The sequence below is a fragment of the Ambystoma mexicanum genome, chromosome 11 (genome assembly GCF_040938575.1).
Source record: "Ambystoma mexicanum isolate Mex_15411 chromosome 11, UKY_AmexF1_1, whole genome shotgun sequence".
Classification (NCBI taxonomy): domain Eukaryota; kingdom Metazoa; phylum Chordata; class Amphibia; order Caudata; family Ambystomatidae; genus Ambystoma; species Ambystoma mexicanum.
The window spans coordinates 1451941220-1451963003 of record NC_090934.1 but is presented as its reverse complement, the minus strand read 5'-3'; the positions used below and the strand labels follow the sequence as shown (position 1 = coordinate 1451963003).

General features: G+C 47.3%; 1 protein-coding gene across 3 annotated transcripts in view; it reads left to right on the top strand.

Annotated features, from left to right (window-relative positions):
• Positions 1-6635: 6635 nt before the first annotated feature.
• The window catches only part of LOC138504543 (uncharacterized protein HI_0077-like), an 88276-nt gene continuing 73127 nt past the window's right edge, over positions 6636-21784 (top strand). Inside the window, exons 1-2 of one of the 3 annotated variants that reach the window (XM_069625101.1) lie at positions 6685-7105; positions 12866-13073. Coding sequence is in view for 1 of the 3 variants with exons in the window: in XM_069625100.1 (XP_069481201.1) it covers positions 6726-6835 (110 nt within the window). In the remaining 2 variants the exon portion in view is untranslated. Of the gene's footprint in view, positions 7106-12865; positions 13074-21784 lie in introns of all 3 variants that reach the window. The other 2 variants (XM_069625100.1, XM_069625102.1) reach the window with 2 other exon arrangements.

Sequence of the window (21784 nt, the reverse complement as noted above, 5' to 3'; positions counted from 1 at the left end):
AAAGCAGGCTCTCTTGCCTCACAGTCTACTCTGTCACAGATACTGAGAGAGAAAGCTCCCTTGCTCCTCAAGCAAAGCCTATCCCAACACTGCCACCTTCCTTCTCGGTCATTCAGCCCATGAAGCAAGTGTCAGTGGACGCCTTTGCCTCTACTCTCGTTGCACCTCCGTCTCCTGCAGCTGACTCACACCCTCACACAGCCCTCTGTAACCTGCATCTTTCCATCTCCAACATTCTGGACATCCTTACCCCGGTAATGATAATCTGTCTGAAGCCTACCTCCAAGTGCAACTCTTGGTACGACTCCAACCTCGCTAACCTGAAAAGCAAGGAGCTAGCCAATCCTACTGCAGTCTCCAACTCTGCTGTTGCCTCCCAGGAACTCTGTATGGCTCTGGTCTCTCGTTTCACCATTAAATCTCAGGACATCTTGTCCTTGCGTCCCTCATCCTCTCCTTCTACCTCTCTCAGGCCCCCTTTGGCCGCCTCTCCATCTCCTCTTCCTTTTTCCTCCTTCTATCAGACAACACCTGACAATTTCTCTAGCCAAGTCCGATCTATGAAAGTGTCATCCAAACAGGTGCTTCCCTGCTCCTCCACAAGCATCAAGGACCACATTGCCACCCTCGGGCCAGCATTGGCCAATTTCTGCAATCACTCTTTCACCACTGTATCTTTCCCATCTCTCCTCAAGCACTCCCTTGTGCATCCCCTCCTAAAAAAAGCCTTCTGCCGATCCTACATATGCGGCAAACTAGCACCTGATTTCTATCACTCCTTTCCCGAGCAAACTCCTAGAAAAGCTGGCCATCTCCCAGCATACCCCCCACACTAAATCTGTTGGCTGCCTCCATGACCATCTTCAGACGGCTGTCCCGAATACCCGTGAATATCTGCTCTCCAACCTAGACTTCATCTCTCTCTCTCTGTCCTCATCCTCCTTGACCTTTCCTCTGCATTCGACACAGTCAATCATGCCACCCTGATGAACCGACTCCATGTGAACCTGGGCGTCACGGATGATGGCCTGGCATGGCTGACCTCCTTCCTCCTGGACTGTCGCTCACAGGTCCAACTTGGGTCCTTTCTCTCCGCCACCTCTCTCTCTCTCTCTCTCACATGTGGTGTTCCCCAGGGCTCTATCCTCTCACCCAGGGTCTTCAATGTCTAACTGGCCCCTTTGGTCCACCTGATCTCCACCTTCTTTTCTAACTTTCACTGTTATACAGATGAAACTCAGATCTGTTTCAGACTTCCCTTAGCCTCCTCTCCTCCCTCGCTCATTCCTAGCTATCAATCCGCGATTCCAGATTTGTGCGCCTCCAACGATATTTGCCTTAATGCCAGTAAGACGGAGATGCTTCTTTTAGGGACTCCTGATCCTGCTTTCCCCTCTCTCACTCTGGCAGCCCTCCTTGGTCCCACTACCCTTGCAGTCCTGTGAGGCAAAAAACCTTGGTGTCATCTTCGACTCCACGTTCTCCTTCTCCCCTCACATCACAGACCTTGCCAAAAAGGCCCACTTCAAGCTGCACCTTCTCAGAGGCATTCCATCTTTTCTCACTTTCACCCCAAAGCTCAGTGTCTCCAGAGCCCTGATACTCTCCAGGCTGGACTACTGAAACAGCTTCTTTCTCAATCTGCCTAACTCTACTCTTCACCCCCTACAACTAACCCAGAACAGGACTGCGAGACTTATCCTTAGCCTCAAGCCCAGGGGCCACATCTTTCCAGTCCTGAGACTCTCCACTGGCTCCGGGTGGCAGCAAGGATCAAGTACAAGACCCCCTGCATCATCCACAAGGCTTTCTGGTGCCAGAGCCCGCAATACATCCAACTCTCTCTTACGAAATACCTTCCCTTTCGAGTCCTTCACTCAGCTACTTCCATATCTCTGAGGGTCAGATGCTTCTCCAGGCAGACAGTGGTGGGGGGGTAGATCTCTCTCCTCTGCAGGTGCGTCCCTCTGGAACTGTCTCCCTGCCGTTTGAGACTTGAGCCGGATCATCTGAAGTTCCGGAAGCAGCTCAAGACCCTCCTTTTCTCCTCTGCCTTCTCTTTCTCTCTCCCTTGCTAACCTACCTGTCTGCTGCACCGACTGGTTGTTTTGGTTACTTCAGAGTCTTACTCGGTTTCCAGGCTCCTTCCCCACCAGTCATCCTTTGCACTGCCTCCTGACCTATCTAGCACTTAGAGGATGTAACGGTAACCCCTACAGCCCCATTGCCTCCTTGCACTTACCCAGAGCTGCATTGCCCTGGCTGCACTCACTGAGAGCAACGCTGCACTGATCGCACTTCCCTCTTCCTCTCCCTTGCAATTCCCCCTCTCCTTCCCCCTGTACTTCTTGTTGACGCACTTGCATGATCTGAATGACATCAAGCCTAGCAAGATTGTGTGTCTTGTCGTCCCTATGTCTTCCCTCCATTGTCTTGTGGAGCCTAGAAACACTTGAGTACAGGTGCGTTATAAATGCCATATCATATCATATCGTACTCACCAGGCAGGCCAAGCCCCCCTTCCTCCTGCATGCAGTCCCTCCAAATCGGCTGCGTGGAATCCATGCCACAGAGTATGAAATGAGTTGGACTTGGTCTCACCCGCTCGGTCCCCATAACAATAACATACTGACGCTGCACTGCTACTCTAACCTGTTCCTGTGACAACTTCCCCATCCGTATCAGAAGCCCAATACTTGTTAGGCATTCGCCTTACCCTTCTATGGAAGCTATGGAATCCGTCCCATCCTAAAATGGTGCCGCCGGTGAACAAGGACTTTGCTCAATGGGTAACGCCATGACGTCCAAGATGATCGCCTCAGATTAGAATCATGGATCTATAAAGGGAGCTGAAATCAGGCAAACAGTGCATCGCAATGAAGATACTTGGTTGCATTACGTTCTGTGCCTTTTTTACTATGCTTTTCTCAGTGCCTTTTTGGCTTACTGTTTTAGTCTGTGTCTCCCTGACAACGCCCTTCCTTTGCCCGTGTCTCCCTGGCTTCTACCTTCCAGTGCTCATGCCTCCCAGGCTTCTATTTTCTGGCACCCGTGTCCTCTGGCGCCCTCTGATTGCTAGTGCTGGGTTCTCCATCTTCCATTTCGAGACAGCGAGGTTAGCTCAGGGGCAACGCGTTTGTCTTGGAAGGAAGACAACGCATAGCAACACAGTTTCGAATCCTGGGCTTAAGCTTAGAACTGGTTCCCGGAATTTAGCGCTTTATAAAAGAACAATTCTGATTATAATAAAGTAGTTTGGATCTCTTTTGCCCTCCTGTTTAGGAACTTTATATTACATGGAGTCCTGTGTTCTTCTATCCTATTGGACTTCTCTGGCTCCCCTGTGATTAAACGGATCCTGCACTCATATTTTCATCTCTTCCAAACAACATTCTTCTGGATCACTTGCTAAGGAGGTTTTTTCCTGCTGCGGGTATCCTCCTTATAAATGGGTTGTGCTCCCCCAGAGAGGCAAGGTGGCTTCTCGGGCAAATAGGCCTTATCTCTTCACATCTCCATCGGTGTCCAGTCAAAGTTTCGAAAAAAAAGTTTCGAATGTCAAAAGTTCTGACACAAAAGTGCCGAAAAAAAAGTTTCGAATGTATTTATTTTTTATATTAAAGGGCTTATTTTAATTTTGTATTGTAAAATAAGTGTTAAAAAAAAAAACAAGGGTTTGGGGGGATAAAAAATATATCGAAACTTTTTTTTCGGAAACATTTGGCATTCGAAACTTTGACTGTCGAAACTATCACTAGGAACCATCTCCATCCCGAGACACTTCTCAGGTGAGGCCTGTCACTGAGAATGCTACTGCCACTACGCTCAGAGCAACGTCCATCCTCAACCGGACCCCTTACCCAGCAGGGACCCTGGAAGAATACAGGCTGCTTCCCCACCCTCGCCCGTCTGTCAGGGCCAAACACAGTGCCATCAACCATTGCCCATCAAGCCAGACAGTGCTGAGAATCAAGGTGCCTGTCCAGAAGACAGGAACAAAGTAACTGAGGGGAAATAGGTAAGAGAGCAATTATACCAACGGGGAGGGTTGGAAAAAGAAAGTTGTAAAAGGGTTCCTGTTAGGGGATGCAGGGCCTCAAAAGTAAGCACGGTGACAAGGAAGGGGGACATGAAGATAATAGGTTTGCCAGTGTCGGTCCTAGGTCTGCTAGCGCCCTGTGCACCCTCCCTTTACATGCATACATGCCAACATTCAGATGCACCTAGGAGGGAGATTTCCACAGGGAAATAGGGAGATGCATATTTCTCCATAGGAATGCATTGAGGATCCAGTTATTTTAGGCGGGAGAATTCATTGGGGAGCAATATTTTTCACCTCAAAATAGGGAGTCTGCCACCTAAATCGGGATAGTTGGCATGTATGTACATATGAAGCAGCAGGGGGCTCAGTTCTGTTGTTCGGGTGATACCTGTTCTGGATAATATCAGCCGAACAACAGAACTGCTTTACTGTTCTTGTAAGGTGTGTTTAAGGGAGCAGTGTGATTCTTTGATAGGCGCTGGGCCCGAGCACCGAGCCTCCAGCTCAGTGCCATGTACATAGCTCTCAACCATTTGTCTCGCAAACATACATGCCAACCCTCCCGATTTAGGCGGGAAACTCCCGATTTTTGCATGAAAAATATTGCAATTTTTCACGTTCTCCCGCCTAAAATAAATCTTTGCCCAATGCATTCCAATGGCAAAATCTTTGTCTCCCGATTTTTCGGACGTAATCTCCCGCACAGGTGGGTTGCAATGTTGGCATGTATGCGCAAAGGCGGGTGAAATCACCTGATTTTGTTTTTGGCGGGTGAGACGCCCATTGGAATGAATGGGCGTGCAGGAGGCTTAGCGGGTGAGTCAGTCCTTTGCAGGGCGGGTGACACCCGCCAAAAGCGGGTGAGTTGAGAGCTATGCATGTAAACTGGAGGCAATGAGCCCTTTATTTGCTATACGGGAGGGTGTTGGGGGAGGGGGTGCCCTTGTGCGGCCGCACCCCATGAGCGCACCTTGAGCCAGCGACGAGGATGGCCAAAAGTCCCGACTTTGCATCGGGCTCAGGCCTGATTAAAGTCTTTTCAGCTCTCCTCACACTTTTGTGTGAAGGTTGGTGCTCGGGCAGCAGAATAGTTCTCCCAGGGGTCTGTGCAGCCTCTTACCTCTGTGTCAACAAAACATGACAAAATGGCGTTTTTAGACACTGAAGGGAGCAGGGACTTGAGTCCCTTAAGAAATGCAAATGGGAGTGATGAGAAATGGGAAAGAGTGCATAATACAGCATGCTCTATGAAAGACGACTATGGTTTTAAAACCCCAGTGAGATTGTTTAGACTAACATTACTTTGCCTGGTGCTACTGTGACCTTCCACGAAGCAGCGTGCAAAATGTGCACTTGCTACTGACTAGTGATATTTGTCTTTTGGCAAGTAAGAAATTGTGTACTATGTGTATGTATAGAGTTAAGGTAGGAAGTGAGTTTTTTATGGCTGGCTAGTGGCTTGCAACTTGATTTTTTCCCACCTGCCTGCAGGATGCGGAAAATAAAGCTAAAGCCATATTCATGTAGCTCAAAATGTTTATCGCTATTCATATAGTGTGAGGTTAGTTTATCATGACATCCAAGATTATTATGTTGCGTGGGTTCTTTTCAGTGCATTTCTATACAGAAAGCCTTAAAAAATATGTATATCAACTAAAACTGGGAAGATATGTGCTCAACTGCTTAAAATTGCCCACATCCCGTTCTCATCCCTTAAACAAAGTGTGTGATCTTGGCCAAATCATTTAACCTCACTGTGTTTTATCTGGAGTTCCTGTATGGGATTCAGTTCATAGTGTGGACAATCTTTATTATTATATGATATTAATCCCCACTCGCGGTTTAATGACTATAGTTGCTTTCTATGATAGTGTCCTTCGTGTATTTCACACCGGTTATTTGCCACTCAACAACTTCTTGTAATGTCACTTCCCTGGGTGCCTCTAAGTGTCAAAGACTGAGGGTGATTTGCAGTGCCCTTTCTTTGAAGTGCCTTATGTTGGTGTCAAAGCAGATGCAATCATGAAGGCATTGAAGTAGTCCATTTTCAGGATGTTCTTTCAAGCCTCGGACTTTGAGCCAATATGTATTCCTAATTATAAAAGTAGCCGCTTCTGGGGACGAAAAACGAGTCTATTTTTAAGGTGCAGTCGACTTTTTAGTTGAATAAAAATGCTACCATCATTCAATGATGACAGGGCATGCTTCCCGTTCAAAGATGGCCGTCTCAAGCGCAATGATAAACAAGGCACCCTTTTCCAAGCGAGGCCGTGACAGCTAAACACCACTTTCCCGACGTTTTAACCACCGCATCTATTGCACGCGGACGCAAGCTTTCCCTTTCCAACATGGCTTCCAGGTGCGGGCCACAGCGCGTACTGCATAGAAGCGAGCTTTCCCTTTCCAATAGGGCTTCCAGGTGTGGGCCACCGCACGTACGGAAGCAAACTTCCCTTTCCAACATGGCTTCCATGTGTGGGCTACCGCACGTACGGAAGCAAACTTCCCTTTCCAACATGGCTTCCATGTGGGCTACCGCACGTACGGAAGCAAACTTCCCTTTCCAACATGGCTTCCATGTGTGGGCTACCGCACGTACGGAAGCAAACTTCCCTTTCCAATATGGCTTCCATGTGTGGGCATTTCTAGCATTTCTCCCTGTTCGTGTGCCTTGCTCTGGAGAATGGAAGAGGGTACCCACGAGGAGCTGGTGCTTGCCCTGCGAGAAGTGGTCAGCCACAGCAACTGGCAGTGCGTGGGCGAGAAAGAGAGCTTCAAGGCACCCTGCACCAAGTAAGAGAGCAGTGCCTATTATCTACAGGGGATGCAGGGACCCCACACCCAAACACCCAATGCAGAGCCTGGCCACCAGACCAACCCTAAGGACATGGGCACCAGGGGTTACCCAAAATCATGGAAAGCAGAATGGCAAAACAAAAGCACTGGCACCAGGGCCATCATATGAGCCTAACCATCCCATGAAAAGGAGAACCAACCTCAGAGCATAGAAACCACAGTCCAGCTTGAGTACAAAGACCTCACCAAAACATCAAGGGCCTTAAGGTAAACCCCCACCCATACCTGCCTACATATCAAAAACCCTGAAATGAATGCCCCGCCCATAGTCACAAAAGACTCCGCCTATTTGCACACGGCTCCGCCCACATGCTCCACCCACCTGTCAAAAAGGTAAACTCGGCTGTTGTAGCCTTCATTAGAAACACAGTGTTAAAGGTATTTGTCCCGCGCACCGTCACCAACGGAATTGGTCCCCAGGCGCTCTGGCGGATCTGTAAACGATAAGGGGGGGTGGCTTAGTAAGGTGAAGAGGGAGTAGGATAGTGAGAGGAGTGGTGTTCTGTTGGCAGCTTCAACTCGGTATACACCGGATGCTGAGCTTTGGTGCGGGTATTGGATCGGTGTCAGTCCGCGTGTGCTGTTGCTCCGGCTTATGTGTTGTGAAGTGCGTGCGGCTTGTGGTGCGAGAGATGGTTGTGTGAGTTTTTGAGTGAGATAAGTATGCAGAGTTTGAAGTTATATTGGTTAGTGGGTTACCTGACCTTTAGCATGCTAACATTCACAGTATTCTCTAAGTGTGGCACTTGTTGGCCTTCACAATTCACAATTCTATCTAGATGCGGCGCAGGCCACTGTTCAGAATTCTATCTAGGTGTGGACATGCTAATATTCACAATTCTATCTAGATGCCACGCAGGCTAATGTTCACAATTCTATATAGGTGTGGACATGCTAATGTTCACAGTTCTATCTAAGTGTGGACATGCTAATGTTCATAATTCTACCTGCAGTGGACTGCAATGAATGTCCAAGGGCATGCATAACCACCCAAATTGCATAGGACGAATGGCATTCGCTTTTTCTATAAAAGTAATACACGCACAAAACCAAGAGAGGATATTTTCTTCAAATAATGTTTTTGAAAACGTTTACACGTGTGCATGTTTTCAACTCCAAGAACCAATACAAAGGTTTTCCCTGGAACTTGCAGTACCGAAATTGGACATTTCACCTCAGTTGTTGGTTATTTTTCATGAGGTTATATAGTGCGGTGGTGAGATGTTCAGCCTGCAAACCTGATGGCTGTGGTTCAAACCCTGAGGTCGGCTAATTCATGAATTTAAAGAGGACCTTCAATGCTTCTCATTTTAGCTGGGGGGGGGGGCGAGTCCACCCTCTGAAAGAAGTGGGTGGACTCCATCCACCCGCGTATACTCTCAATTTGAGCCCTGGCAAACTGGCCAAAAAGAATAGAAGCTGAAAAACTAGGAATGCTGCTTTCAATCCGGTGTCATTAATGACACCGGATTGAAAGCGGTATTCCGCGTTTTATTTTGTTTTGCTTCAGCTGTCATTCTTTTTGGCCAGTTTGCCTTATGTTTTAGTCGCCCTTCAATTTAGGGTGACTAGAACATAAGGCAAACTGGCCAAAAAGAATAAAAGTTTAAGCAACATAAACGCGGTAATACTGCATTCGCGCTGTTTCCATGTCCCGTCCAATCCTCCATCCGATTGGCTGCAAAAGACGCTGCCGGTAGCCAATTGGATGGAGGATTGGAAGGGACTACAGAGGTCTTCCCCGGAGACCCAGAGAAATGACTAAAAACCCAGAGTCACTGGGAAAACCCCAGAGTTTAGGCAGGTATGCCCCCACCCTGAGCTTTCATTGGTGTAAGAAATTGAGGGGGGAGGCTTATTTGGGGGTGTGGCTTGCCTGGTGGGCGTGTTGAAGACTGGATGGGGTATGACCTAAAGAAGAACATGTAAAAAGGCACAGGGGTGGTCTGGCCTACATAACAAAGTGCATATCGCCAGTGCTGGCCCTAGGATTTGTGGGACCAAGTGCGGCAAATGAAGTGCAGGGCCCTTAATTTGCATTTGATGACATCACAAGATAGTGACCACTACGTATGTAGGCAGGAACGAAAACCTGGTTAAAAACATTTATTTATATATATATATATATATATATATATATATATATATATATAATTAGGAAACTCCATTCGACCCAAGTCACACATTCCACAACGCCACCTAGTAGCTATTGCTGGAAGTTCACCTCAAGTTCTGAGCCACAACAGCAATGCATTGTTGTAGCTCAAATGCAAACCTTTTTCTCCAGGAAACTTGGCTCAAATGGACTTTCCTACTTTCACGTTTCAGGCGAAAAGTTTTTCCAAACCTTTTTAAACCAACCATAACTTTCTTGGTGTGTGTGTGTGTATATATATATATATATATATATACACACACACACACATTTCCAATAACTACACTAGCAAAGTATAAAAGGTGCCCACCTTTTAAGCCCAATAATTTATAATGAAATATTCCAAAGAAAACAAAATCCAAACATGAGACGTTTGCTTTAATGGCACTTTTATGTGTTCTTGTGGGTATGCGTCTGCATTAGAAACACGACTACCTGGTGTGAAATCCTAGTAGCTGAAACCTTGAGCAAGCAAACTTTTTTTTAATGCTGACCTCAAAACACACAACACGGGTTGCATCCTCCCAGTAACAAAACAAAAAAAAGTGGGCAGACACTGTCCACCCACATGTATGACTTGTTCCCTGAACATCATCAATAGAGGGCCAGAACCAGAGAAAATATCCCTTCCAGTCTCCAGCATGACAACCTCCCTTGTCACATCCTTGGTAAATATTCATTACTCACTTGCATGCTTCATGTGCAAGTAGAGAAAAATGTAACATTGTACTTAAACACTTTTTGACTTGTTAAATAGAAGCATGTGGAAATAAGGCAAATAGCTGAAACGGTTGTGTGTGATATGTTTAATTGTTCTGAAGGAAAGCACAGATTTTAGGCAGCTAACTGCTGCTTTGCATGTGCTTTCAAAATAAAAATGCCCCTTTGCGGTTCTTAACACGTTAAGAATGCCTTGTCCACAACAATGGTCTCTTCAATAGGCACCCACTTTAAACCGCTCTGCTTTAAGAAAGAAAGTGATCAGCAGTGTTCATGAGGCCCGCAGCGCCTATTGGGCCGCTGGGAGAGGGCATTTGTCTCGCCCGTGTCACAGCAGGAGGTTGTCAGGCAACAAGTTGACTCACCAAAAGAAACAAAAGGGAGCCAAACATCGAGGAGAACAGCCACTTTTGAAAAAGATAAGCTTCTCCTTCATCATGCATCCGTGTGCCGCCTGTGCGCTGAGAGTGAACTACAGTAAGCTTAGGGACCCTGAGCACATGGCCCACCCTGCAGCCTGCAAGAAGAGGGAGTCAACGGCACCCTTAGCGCAGGTGTTAGGTGAGATTTTCATTGTAATGATAAATCTTCCTGACCTGTGTTAACCCCAGAACCTTTTGCTTTTACTGGTGGATTATTTTTACTTGTACCTCCTGTGAGTGGGAACCTTTTTCACCACTCAGCCTTTTACTCTTTTTATGGGTGTCATTTTTAAGACTCTCCATAGTGTCTTTTTAAAAGTTATCCTCTTTGACAACTTTTTGGCAATAAGTGCCTATCGTTGTTGTGTTGCCCTAGGGCAGAGGTCTTCAATCTGTGGGGCGCGCCCCACCATGCCTGGGAGGGCGGCGCGTGATGCCTGGCAGAAGAAGAGGAGAAGAAAGAGTAACGCTTTTTTTTTCCCTTTTTTTTTTTCCTGCTGCACTGAACTGAGCATGTGCAATGGGGAGCCACTGGCTCCCATGCACATGCTCAGCCAGTGCGATGTGGTGGGGGCGTGGCCATGAAACAGGAAATAAACTCAGCCTGGACGCGCGCTTTCCTGCATTTGGATCGCGTGTCCACGCTGCGTTGTGGTGTCCTGTGTTCCTTGCTCCTGCTGCCGCCGCCCGTGAGAGGTAAGTGACCCCTTTATTTACAACGCAGCCTCCCCATGGCAATCTGCCACGGGGGAGCCGCGTTATTAATACAGTACCGGTCCCCCCTTCGCCCCTCTCCCTCTGCGACCCCCACATTAGGGGGCATGGAGGAGAGGAGGCAAGCAGGGGACCGAAACTGCCCTGCCAGTGTTTTTTACAACACGGCTCCCCCATGGCAGATTGCTGAAGCCCAGCAATCTGCCATGGAGGAGCCGTGTTATTAATGCAGCACCGGTCCCCCCTGCGCCCCTCTCCCTCTGCAACCCCCACATTAGGGGGCATGGAGGCGAGGAGGCGAACGGGGGACCAAAACTGCTCTGCCGGTGCTGTATTAATAACGCAGCTCCCCCATGGCAGATTGCTGGAACCCAGTAATCTGCCATGGGGGAGCCGTGTTATTAATGCAGCACCGGTCCCCCCTGCGCCCCTCTCCCACCTGTGTGTCAGTCTCCTCCTTCTGCACCCTTACAGGGTCCTCGGGGACATTCAGTGATTTTTCATATTTTGCATTGTTTCTCATATGCAACAAATGTTTAGGCACACTATTTTGCTGACTGTTTTGTAGTATAAATCCTGGTCGATTTATTTGGACTTCATTGCAGTTAATGTCCATTTCAAGTTGTTCGTATTAGACAGAGGTTCTCAAGATTTGATCCTTTTTTGCTTTTCTGTTGCTAAAAGTATTTGGCTGTGAAACATTAAGATTTCCATTTTTATAACTGTTGGTAATTAATAGTTTGCTCGCTGCCATTTACTACTTTTACGCTATAATACCCGAGCTGGAGGGTTGGATCAGACAGCAACAGTCCGATGACTGCTCGTCCCTTAATGATGGGTGCTGGTACCTTTACCACCCATCCAGCTCGTGGGCGAAAGTATTATAGCTATTAGCACACTGGGTTTTTAATCTGGGGTGCTGATAGCTACCCTTTTTATTTGAATGAATGGGTTGCGCGTTTGTGGCAGCACGTTCATTCAAACAAAATACTTACCTAAGATGGCCTCAATGGAAATGGAAGGCGGGTATCCAGACAGAGCCCCTCTTCCATTTCCATATTTTCATAGTGGCCAAGCAGACATGAGGGGAGTCCCTTCAGGTAAGTTGTAGATGCGGAGGGATGACAGGGGTGGGATGATAGATGTGGGGACTGTGAGGGCATTTCTGGATCCGTGTGGGCATTACCCAGCCTGAACTTGCCTAAACCCTTGTAGTCACACCTCTGGAAAAGGTTTTGTTCGCCCGTCAATTGGTATTCAAACCAGGTCAGCAGATTCTCTGCTGCCGTTTTCATTTTAATTTGCACCTGTTGTGCAGTTGTTCAGAAGGCAAGTGCAGAATGAACCTTAATATATATATATATAGATCTATAGATAGATATATTATATAGATATAAAATTACGCCCATGGAGGCAAGCAGGGGTCTGGAACTGCTCTGCCGGTGTCAACGCGGCTTCCCCTTGGCAGATTGCTGGGCTCCAGCAATCTGCCATGGGGGAGCTGCGTTATTAATACAGCATTCAGCAGATGTCATGTCCCCCCCCCAACATTTTCAGCAACGGTCCTCCCAGCACCCCTCTCCCTCTGCGACCCCCCACATTAGGGGGCATGGAGGAGAGAAGGCAAGCAGTGGAGTACCTTTTCTGAAAATGTTGGGGGGGGGCATGGCATCTGCTGAAAAGTTTCCCCAGCTAAATGAATGGGGATAAAATGGTGTGCCATGAAAATTGGGGGTGGACAAACACCCCTGTCCAACCCTAAAATTACGCCCATGGAGGCAAACGGGGGACTGAAACTGCTCTGCTCTCACCTCTGCCAATGTTACCCTCGCCTCTGCCTCGGTTACGTGTTGTATGTGACAGCCATTTAATTTTTAATATGTCGATGGCACGAGCCAACGCTATACACAGGGACCTTTTCATGTATTGCTGAGTCAATGTACTGTTACCTTTCAGCACCTCATACCTGTGCGGAATTGGGTTCTCTGCACTTGCAGCCCTAAAGACAAAATATCGGTCGAAGCTGGAGGTGGAAGAAAGCCTGCGGTTGGCTATTGGAAAAATTGAACCCAATATTGACAGGCTGGCTGGTGAAAGGCAGGCCCACCCGTCACACTAGTTCTCCAGTATGCCACTGTCCAACTTGCAAGTGACAGCATTGACAGTAAGTTGTTGTACTTGAGAAACAAGTTGTTACAGCACTTGCTTAGCAAATGTTTGTACAGGACAGCAATATTGGGTGTTTTCGTTTGTGTGAAATAAATATCCAACACTATTTTTAGTCGAGTCCTCTGTATTATAGCAAAATCGGTATGCTTTGTTCACAAATATTTGTCCTCTAATCTGATTTGAATCATTGCAAGCAATCATTTTGAAACAACGTGGTGTTTGGCATTCACTCCTTCATTAGGGGCACCATTCTATTCCAGTACGCGATAACCGTTCGCAACCGAGTAAAATTTTGGAGTTCATGTTTATAGGGGGGGCCTGAGCCAGAGACATTTTTCTTAGGGGGGGCTCGGGGTCAAAAAGTTTGGAGACCACTGCCCTAGGGGCTCCCCTTTTAACTTTCTCTGGCTAACCTTGGATCTTTGGATCCCTTTTACATTTTATTAAGTGAGACCTGCATCCCCCACCTTATGTGGAGTGCTGGGGAGATACTGAGTATCCCATTTCTCATTTTAAATGTACCAAGGACAAACGTACCTTTAATGGCTGGTAGCAGTGAACCTTTTTATTAATTCGGTGCACCTTTACCGCGGTCTGTTTGCACAGCCACGGTAAAGGCACCCACGGGTGCTCATTTTACCAAAATGGTCCCTGTCTTGTTTTTTCGCCATTAGTGTTCCTTGTCCTTTCTTGTTCCTTCTCCTGACATCCAGGGTGGGAAATTCCTTTGTGTGATTTTTTATTTTTTTATCTTCGGCTGGAGTCATGTGGACTTCCCGCCCAGGCTCCGAGTGTCATTGGAGGCAGGAAGTGAGGGAGAAGTCAAAAACTCTACAGCCCTTTGTCTTCCAGCCTGAGTGCGAGATTCCAGTTCATACTGGAAAGCTGGCTGTCCTGAAAGGATTGCCAAGCCCCCAGGTTTGAATGTTGCAAGGCTGTTTAATTGGCTCGGGTCCTGCATAAAAGTATGAACCTGGAAGCTCAAGCAGTAGTCGACCACTGGAACCAAAACTGAAGAGGATGATGAAGAATTTGCGGTTGAAACGATTTCCAGCTACCGAGAGCCTGCTGTGTAACCGGAGCCTGCTGTAGTCCTTCCTTCCAATCGACCTGGGGACACCAAAAATGACGACCCTGACCCAGAGTCTGGTGAGACACACTAGAATCAAGAAGACCTGCATTTGGAGCCATCCCACGCCATGCTCGAACTTGCAGGGCTGCAATACCCCAATACCCTGGGACCTCAAGCCATTGTGCAATGCACAGTCTTCCGAATTCTGAAACTTCCTGGGCATCCTGCTGGAAACCCCAGAGGCACGTCTCAAAAAGTACCTTCACTAAAGTGCTGGACCTTGCAAACAATGAGAATCCGACCAGCAATATTCTGTCTTCTTCTGTGCTCCTGAAAAAGGTGCCAAATCCACAGAACCACATCCAGCCACGAGGAAAACCTTGCCTAGAGCCCTCCCTGTGATCTTTGCTGCAAAAGTCCTTCCAGCAATGTCCTGTCTTCTGTCTATTTACTGAAGGAATTCAACAACCATATTTTTGGCTTCAGATCCTGAAGTCCTCCTGCTGCAAAATCTTCTTCTGTGCTGTCTTGGGTATTTTACCTACATTAAGCCTTTGTGATTTCTGTATAGCTTTGTGGTGTTTTCTGTGATTGGGAGTCCACTCGTCCAGTGTACCCAGGCCCCTGCTGGAATCCTCCTAGGGTCTCTTCTGTGAAGCCCCTGGACCCTCAACTAACTGTAAAGTAAAGTGCTTACTTGTTCTAACAGTCTTCCTTAGGAACTCTTACATTTGCTACTTAAGAACCTATTCTGGCACTGCCTGTTGGACACTAAACCCTAGTGACCCCCCTTCTGCCACTGAGAACACTCGTGCTCCAAGAATAAGGGAAAGACTTTTAGGGAGTGGGCAAAAGAGAAGTGTTTTAAAAGCTCCTTAATTGTAAAAGAGTTGGCTGGTAACTGTAACGAGTGAACAGTTACAAAAGTTATTACTTCCCTTAGAAATGTTCTGCCATCCTGAAAAGTATATATATGGTTGTTTTACTTACCTTAGAAAGATTCTACCATTCTGAAATGTATATATAAGGGTATTTTACTCACCTTATCTCACCTGTGAATCGGTTGTGTCTCGTCGCCAAAAGTAATGTTGTTGGTTTCACTTCACTATTCCTGTTAGGATAAATGTATGAGTGTCCCCCAACTGGGTCTTGCTTCCCCTGACTTGCTGTTAGCCTGTCCAGAATAAGTATGCCTTAGGTTTTACCTACCTAGAATAAAGTGTAAGACTGGGTTTTGCTTTTCCTGGTCTGTTTTAGACAGACCCAAAAAGAGTCTTATGTTTACACCTGCCTTTAGTTGCTTATAGCTCCTGTAAAAAGTGTATGGGTTTTACGTACCTCGATTATAACTGTGTTATCCTAAAATAAGTTAGTTATTGCTTCCCTTAGTATGTGAACTGAAAAGCAACTGTTATTGAACATTACACCTGAAGGTCCAACTCTCCTAGAATAACAGTGTTATCCTGAATCAGAGTTATAGGGTTATACTGTTCCTTGAATCTGTGTTTCACTAGCTCAGAACAGTATATTGTCCAGTTGATATTACTACGTGATTTCTTGCTGAGCGTCACAGGACACTTGTTAGGGTCTACTACCCTTTATTACTGTAAGTAATCCAAAAGTAACTATTGGTTTTGACTTCCCCAGAACTCCTGTTAGGTGTTCCAAGTAAGGTTCTGTGCACCTTCAAACATAGTGTTGTGTTTTTATAATTGTGGTTATATATAATGTGATGGTACTTATTTCCCCCAAGATTTATCTTGGCCTACTTGTATTTAAATAAACCATTTATTTTTACAATATATAGTGTTTCAGTGTTTCTTTGGACCATTTGTATTACAATTTCATGTGTACTGATTCTACAGCCCTCTCTCCCTCCTAAAATAAGCCTGGCTGCTCGGTCTACGCTACCCTGAACTTGGGTGGTACAGCCTTACACTAAGAGTGGAGTCTTGTACTGCCTCAGTTGAATGGTTTTACGAAGCCCTTAATTGGACTTCAGAAAAACTGTCCTAACAACGGGGCCCTGTGAGCACGGAGCCAAGTGCAGCTGCACATGCTGCTCATGCCCAGCGCCGTCCCTGCATATTGCAACACCGTCTGCTTGGTACAATGAAAGTGTGTGATCCTGGGCAAACCATTTAATTGAACCGTGTGTTAGCTGCAGCTCTGTAAGTGATTCTGATTCACTTTAAAGTGTATGTTAATATATCATGCTATTATACCTTTGTAAAAACGATTGACTATAAAGTTGCTCCATATATAATAATAGTGCAACTGAGGTATTATGCAGCACAAAGTTATTTGCCACTTGGCTTACTTACGGCAACGTATTCTAAAGTCACTTCCATGGTGCCTCCAAGTATCAAAGACTGATGATGCTCCTTGAAATGTCCTGTTCTGTGAAGTCATTTCTGTTGGTGCAATCCATATGCAAAATAATAGGTTTGCACGCATTTTGGCCTACAGCGCCTGGACAGAGCTCTAATAGATGAGTTTCCTGCATCGGTAATTGTCCTGCAGCTTTATTTATTTTGTTATGTTGCCAAAAAAGTAGATTGGGGGCGGGGGTGGCTGGTTTGGGGGTGTGAATGAGATTGTAAGGAATTGCACACACTGCATTTTGGGAGGGAAAGTCTCAGGACTTTTTTAATGCCCTGCCCCCCCTTAATGTCTCCAGTGCTCTGTTCCTCTCTAGGCTGTACTACTCTAACAGCCTCTTCCTCAATCTGGCTAAATCTTCCTATCGCCCATTCAACTAATCCAGAATAGGACTGCAAGACATATCCTTGGCCACAAGCCTAGGGACTGCTCCTCTCCAGCCCTAAAATCTCTCCACTGTCTCACGGTTGTTGCAAGGATCAAGTTCAAGACCCTCTGCATCACCCACAAGGCTTTCTGGGGCCTGGGATCTCTCTCCCTCCCTCCTTCTCTCTCCCTCTCTCTCTCCCTCTCTCTCTCTGAGAGTGGGGTGTAGATCTCTCTCTTCCGCAGGAGCTTCCCTCTGGAATGGCCTCCATGCCCCTCTGACTTGAACCGGGTCTCCTTAAGTTCTGAAAGCTTCTCAAGACCCTCCTTTTCTCTTCTTCCTTCCTTCTCCCCCGCTAATGTACCCCTCTACTGCCTTTGACGGGCTGCCTGGTTCCTTCTGATTCATACAGGGCATTCTTGCCCAAGGCCCTTCTTGCCCAGTCTACCCCAGCACCTCGGTCTCCCTTGAACCCCACTCCCCCCAAACCTGCACTTGCCCTACCATGCTCCCTCGCCCTGTACTAGCCTGGCTGGGCCTGCACCTCTATGGAGCCCATGCAGCCCTGTCCTTGCACTTAGCATATGGATATTCATTCCGCTGGCACTTGTCCACCTTGTCTCCCCTTCGCACTCTCCTTGCCCAGAGGCCCTCCCCTCCTTCCTCCCCCACTGCACTTTTTTGCGCTCACCACTCCGACTTGCACTTCCGTTCCCTCCTTAGCATTTGGCGCATTCCTCTCTGACCGGCACTCCACCCACTCCCCTGCACTTGTTGTAACTGCACTTGCACGATCCGAATGACACAAGGCCTAGTAGGACCTTTTTTTTGGTCATTTTTCATCTGTCCTCCCAACCCCTCCCCATTTGTCTTGTTGCACCTTGAAACACCATTTGCTGTATAGGCACATTATAAATACCCAATAAGTACATCAATGTAACCGAGTTTGATCAGTAGCACCATCAAGACTGGTTTTATAACTCTAGGTCTCAGCTACAGCGATCTTCCAATTCATATCATTTTCCACTACACGTTAGAAGAATTCTACAGCCATTCCGTTAATCCTTTCCACTAGTCTATTGCCCTCAGGTTGGATAACTGGTGCGTACAAATTTCAATCTTGCAGTTTTTCTTGAATACTAGATATACTGAACCCCGTTGTAACTCATTAGTTCTCTGAGGGAGGAGCCCTTGTGGAACTCTCTACAATGACCCTGCAGAAAACCATGTTCAATAGATTTACTGTAGTCCACTGAGAACTCCACAAATGTACAACAAACACGGCTCTCGTTGGTCAACAGCACACCTCTACCACCGTCTTTTCCGATTTGCAAGAGGCAACATGGGATCACTTTCAACAATTTGTTTTTTTCTGTTGTTATTACTTAATCAGCAATTCCTCTCCATCCTTTCAGTGCTAATGTTCATTTTTCGACAACAGAAATGAGTCCTCTGCTTAATTCTAGTACAAGGAGTGTGTAGTTGGCGTCCATGTGCTGCTGTAATGAGTTTATTCGAAATATCAAGTGGTGTAATGTGTGAACCGCCTCTCAGCAACCAAGTTTCCCACCTAACTCGTAAGTATTCTCTGTGATTGTCGCTGGCATTTTTCTTCTCAAGCTAACTTTGTATTGCCCACGCACCAGCACGATTCCATATCCCCACAAAATGTTGCTCCCATTTTTCTTAGTATGGCATATACCTCCTTGCCCATCATACCCACAACAACCATGTATTTTTTCACTCATGGTAGAAACTGCAAAATAAATAAATATTCCTGAAGTTTGTCGTCCCAGCCTGACATGTCTGGGAATACTTCTTGAAATGCCTTCATCAGCCAACATGTATGCCAAATCTGTTTCCTCGCGCACCCAGGATTTAATGGATGAGTTATGTTGAGTGAGAGTGCTTCATGATGGAGAGGAAGCTTAAGTACACGGTTCAATGAGTAAATATAGGTGTTGTTTTGAATGTCTGGGGAAAGGGAGGGACAAGGAGTGGAAGCAAAAGGGTGAACAGAGTGGGTAAGGGGCCGACGGATTAAGGGGGGTGCCAGGCGCAGGGTTGAAGGAGAGTAGAAGGAGCAGTCCTGTAGACCAGTGCCATAACGGCCACTTTTGATGCCTAAAAATGTGCAAATACTGCCTTGCTTTCATCATTGGAAGTAAAAGTGCGTCTAACAAAAAGTAGGACATTGGAGCATGTCTCCTTCTTCCACCCACACACATTCATGTATACTGTGTGTTCGGATCAGTGGTACTGTAAGAGCACTGTCCAAGGTAGAACATCTAATATCATGTCTGTCTGCCCTGAAGAAGCGCGGTAAGGAAAATATGCATATTTTAATTTGCATGACTTGCTAGGTGCAAAAAAAATGGATTACAAAATAATATCTGTTTAAGAGTAGGGAGTAAAATTGATCCTTTAAAATCTTATATGGATCCCTGAACCAGATATGAAGGGTGCTAAGTGTCTCGGGGGCATAGGGTGCAAGGACATGGCTAGGTATGGAGAAGTTTGTATAGAGACTGGCTGTGTATGGATAACCAGCCCATGCAGGTGTGGTGGTGGTGGTGGAGGATCTGGGTAGATTGGAGAGGGGTCGCGCTGCAAAGAAGAGGCAGAAAGGATTGCACGTGAAGGGAGGGAACTTGAGCCTTTATTCAAGCCTACATCTCCGCTGTATCGAGCAACACAGCCAACCTTTTCAAAGTCTGTAAGGAACTGGCCAATCCTGCAGCAGCCTCTTCCTCTGTTACACCCACCCAGGATCTTTGCTTGGCCCTGGCTGCACACTTCATCACAAAAACCCAAAACATCCTTTCCTCCCTCCCTTCCACACCACAGCATACACCAACATTGGAGCCTTCCATGGCCCCCCTCCATTTCCCCTCTCTTCTCTCTCTCACCCGTCTCACCCGATGAGGTCACCATACAAGTCTGGTCCATGAAGGCTTCATCCAAACAGGGGGGCTCTGCCCCATCCAAAACCATTAAGGACAACATTGACTCCCTCGCCCCAGCCTTGGCTGATCCCTGCAATCTCTCCTTTTCCACTGGAATTGCTCTTAAGCACACCTTTGTGCACCCTCTGCTCAAGAAACCCTGTGCCGACACCTCCAATCCGGCAAACTACCGCCCTATCTCTATCACTCCTTTCCTGGGGACTCCAAGTTGGCTATCTCTCAGCTGACCCTCCACACTGAATCTATTGGGTGATTCCACAACCATCAGTCTGGCTTTTGAGCATCCAGAGGCACAGAAACTGCTCTTCTGAACACCTGTGAAGACCTGCTCCCAAACCTTGACACTAACACTCCCTGTGTCCTCATTCTCCTTGTCCTCTCCTCTGCCTTCTACACGGTTAACCACAACAACCTGATAGTACGTCTCAGTGACACCCTGGGAATCACAGGTCAGGCTCTGGCGTGGTTAACCTCCTTTCTCTCCGACCGCCCATCCCAGGTGGAACTCTGAGCCTTTCTCTCGACTATTGCTCTCTCAACCTGTGGTGTTCCCCAGGGATCTAACCTATCCCCTGGTTTTTCAACGTCTATATGGCTGCCTTGGCCCGTGTGATTGCCACCTATAACTTCCAGTGCTACGCGGATGACACCCAACTATCTTTCAGGCTATCGTCATCCGCCGCCTCCTCCTCCTCGCTCATATCGGACTGTCTGTCCGCTACTCAGTCATGGTGTGCTGCAAATGACTTTTGCCTCAACGCCAGTAAGACCGAGATTGTTCGCATTGGGACCCCGGCTCCAGCTTTTCCACTCTCACTCTGGCCAGTCTCCCTTGGCCCTGCTCCCGCACCCACCTGCAAGGCTAAAAACCTTGGAGTCATCTTCGACTCTACTCTCTCCTTCTCCTCTCACATCTCGGACATCTCTAAAAAGTCTAACTATCAGCTACATCTCCTCAGGGGTACTTTTCTCACTTTCCCTCAGCGGCTCACTGTCTACAGAGCCCTGGCTCTCTCTAGGCTGGAGCACTGCAACAGCCTCTTCCTCAGCCTCCCTGCTTCTATCCTATGCCCTCTGCAACTCATCCAGAACAGGACTTACGAGACATATCATTGGCCTCAAGCCTGTGGCCTGCATCTCCCCGTGCTGAAATCCCTTCACTGTCTCCCCGTGGCTGCAAGGATCAAGTTCAAGACCCTCTGCACTGTCAACGAGGCTTTCTGGGGCCTGGGACCTACCTATCTACTACATTGCCTACCTAAATACTGTCCCTCCAGAGCCCTCTGCTCATCTACCTCCAACCTTTTGCGAGTGAGCCGGTTCTCCAAGCAGAGATTTGGAGGGAGATCCTTATCCTCAGCAGGTGCCTCCCTCTGGAATAGCCTCCCAGCTGCCCTCTGTCTTGAGCCTGATCTCCTTAAGTTCAGGAAACTCCTCAAGACCTTCCTCTTCTCCACTTCCTTATCTCTCCCTCACCCCTTCTAACCTAGCTCTCTGCCCTTTCCGCTCTCTCCTTCCTTTTCCTTACAGGTTGTTGACAGGCCGCCTGGTGTACCTCCAGAATCTCACAGGTCCCTGGCACTCCCGCCAGTCCTCTCTAGCACTTGCCTACATCAGCTGTGACACAGTCATGGTTCCGACCCACACCTGCAAAGCACCCCACATTTGCTATCGGTAAGATGAACCCTGAGCATGTTGACTACCCCTGCCCTTCCTTTGCAAGCCCAGTCACAAATGTATAGATGAGGTCAGTAGCAAGGACCAAGTGTCATGGAGATGCGAGGCAGGGTAAGCCACAGCATTCTGGTCATGGAGCTCGGGACTGTGGGAGGACTACCGTGGCCAATTGCCTTTATGGCAACCAGGACCGTATGTTACCACTGTGCCATGTATGCTTCAAGGACCCTGGCAAAAGATAA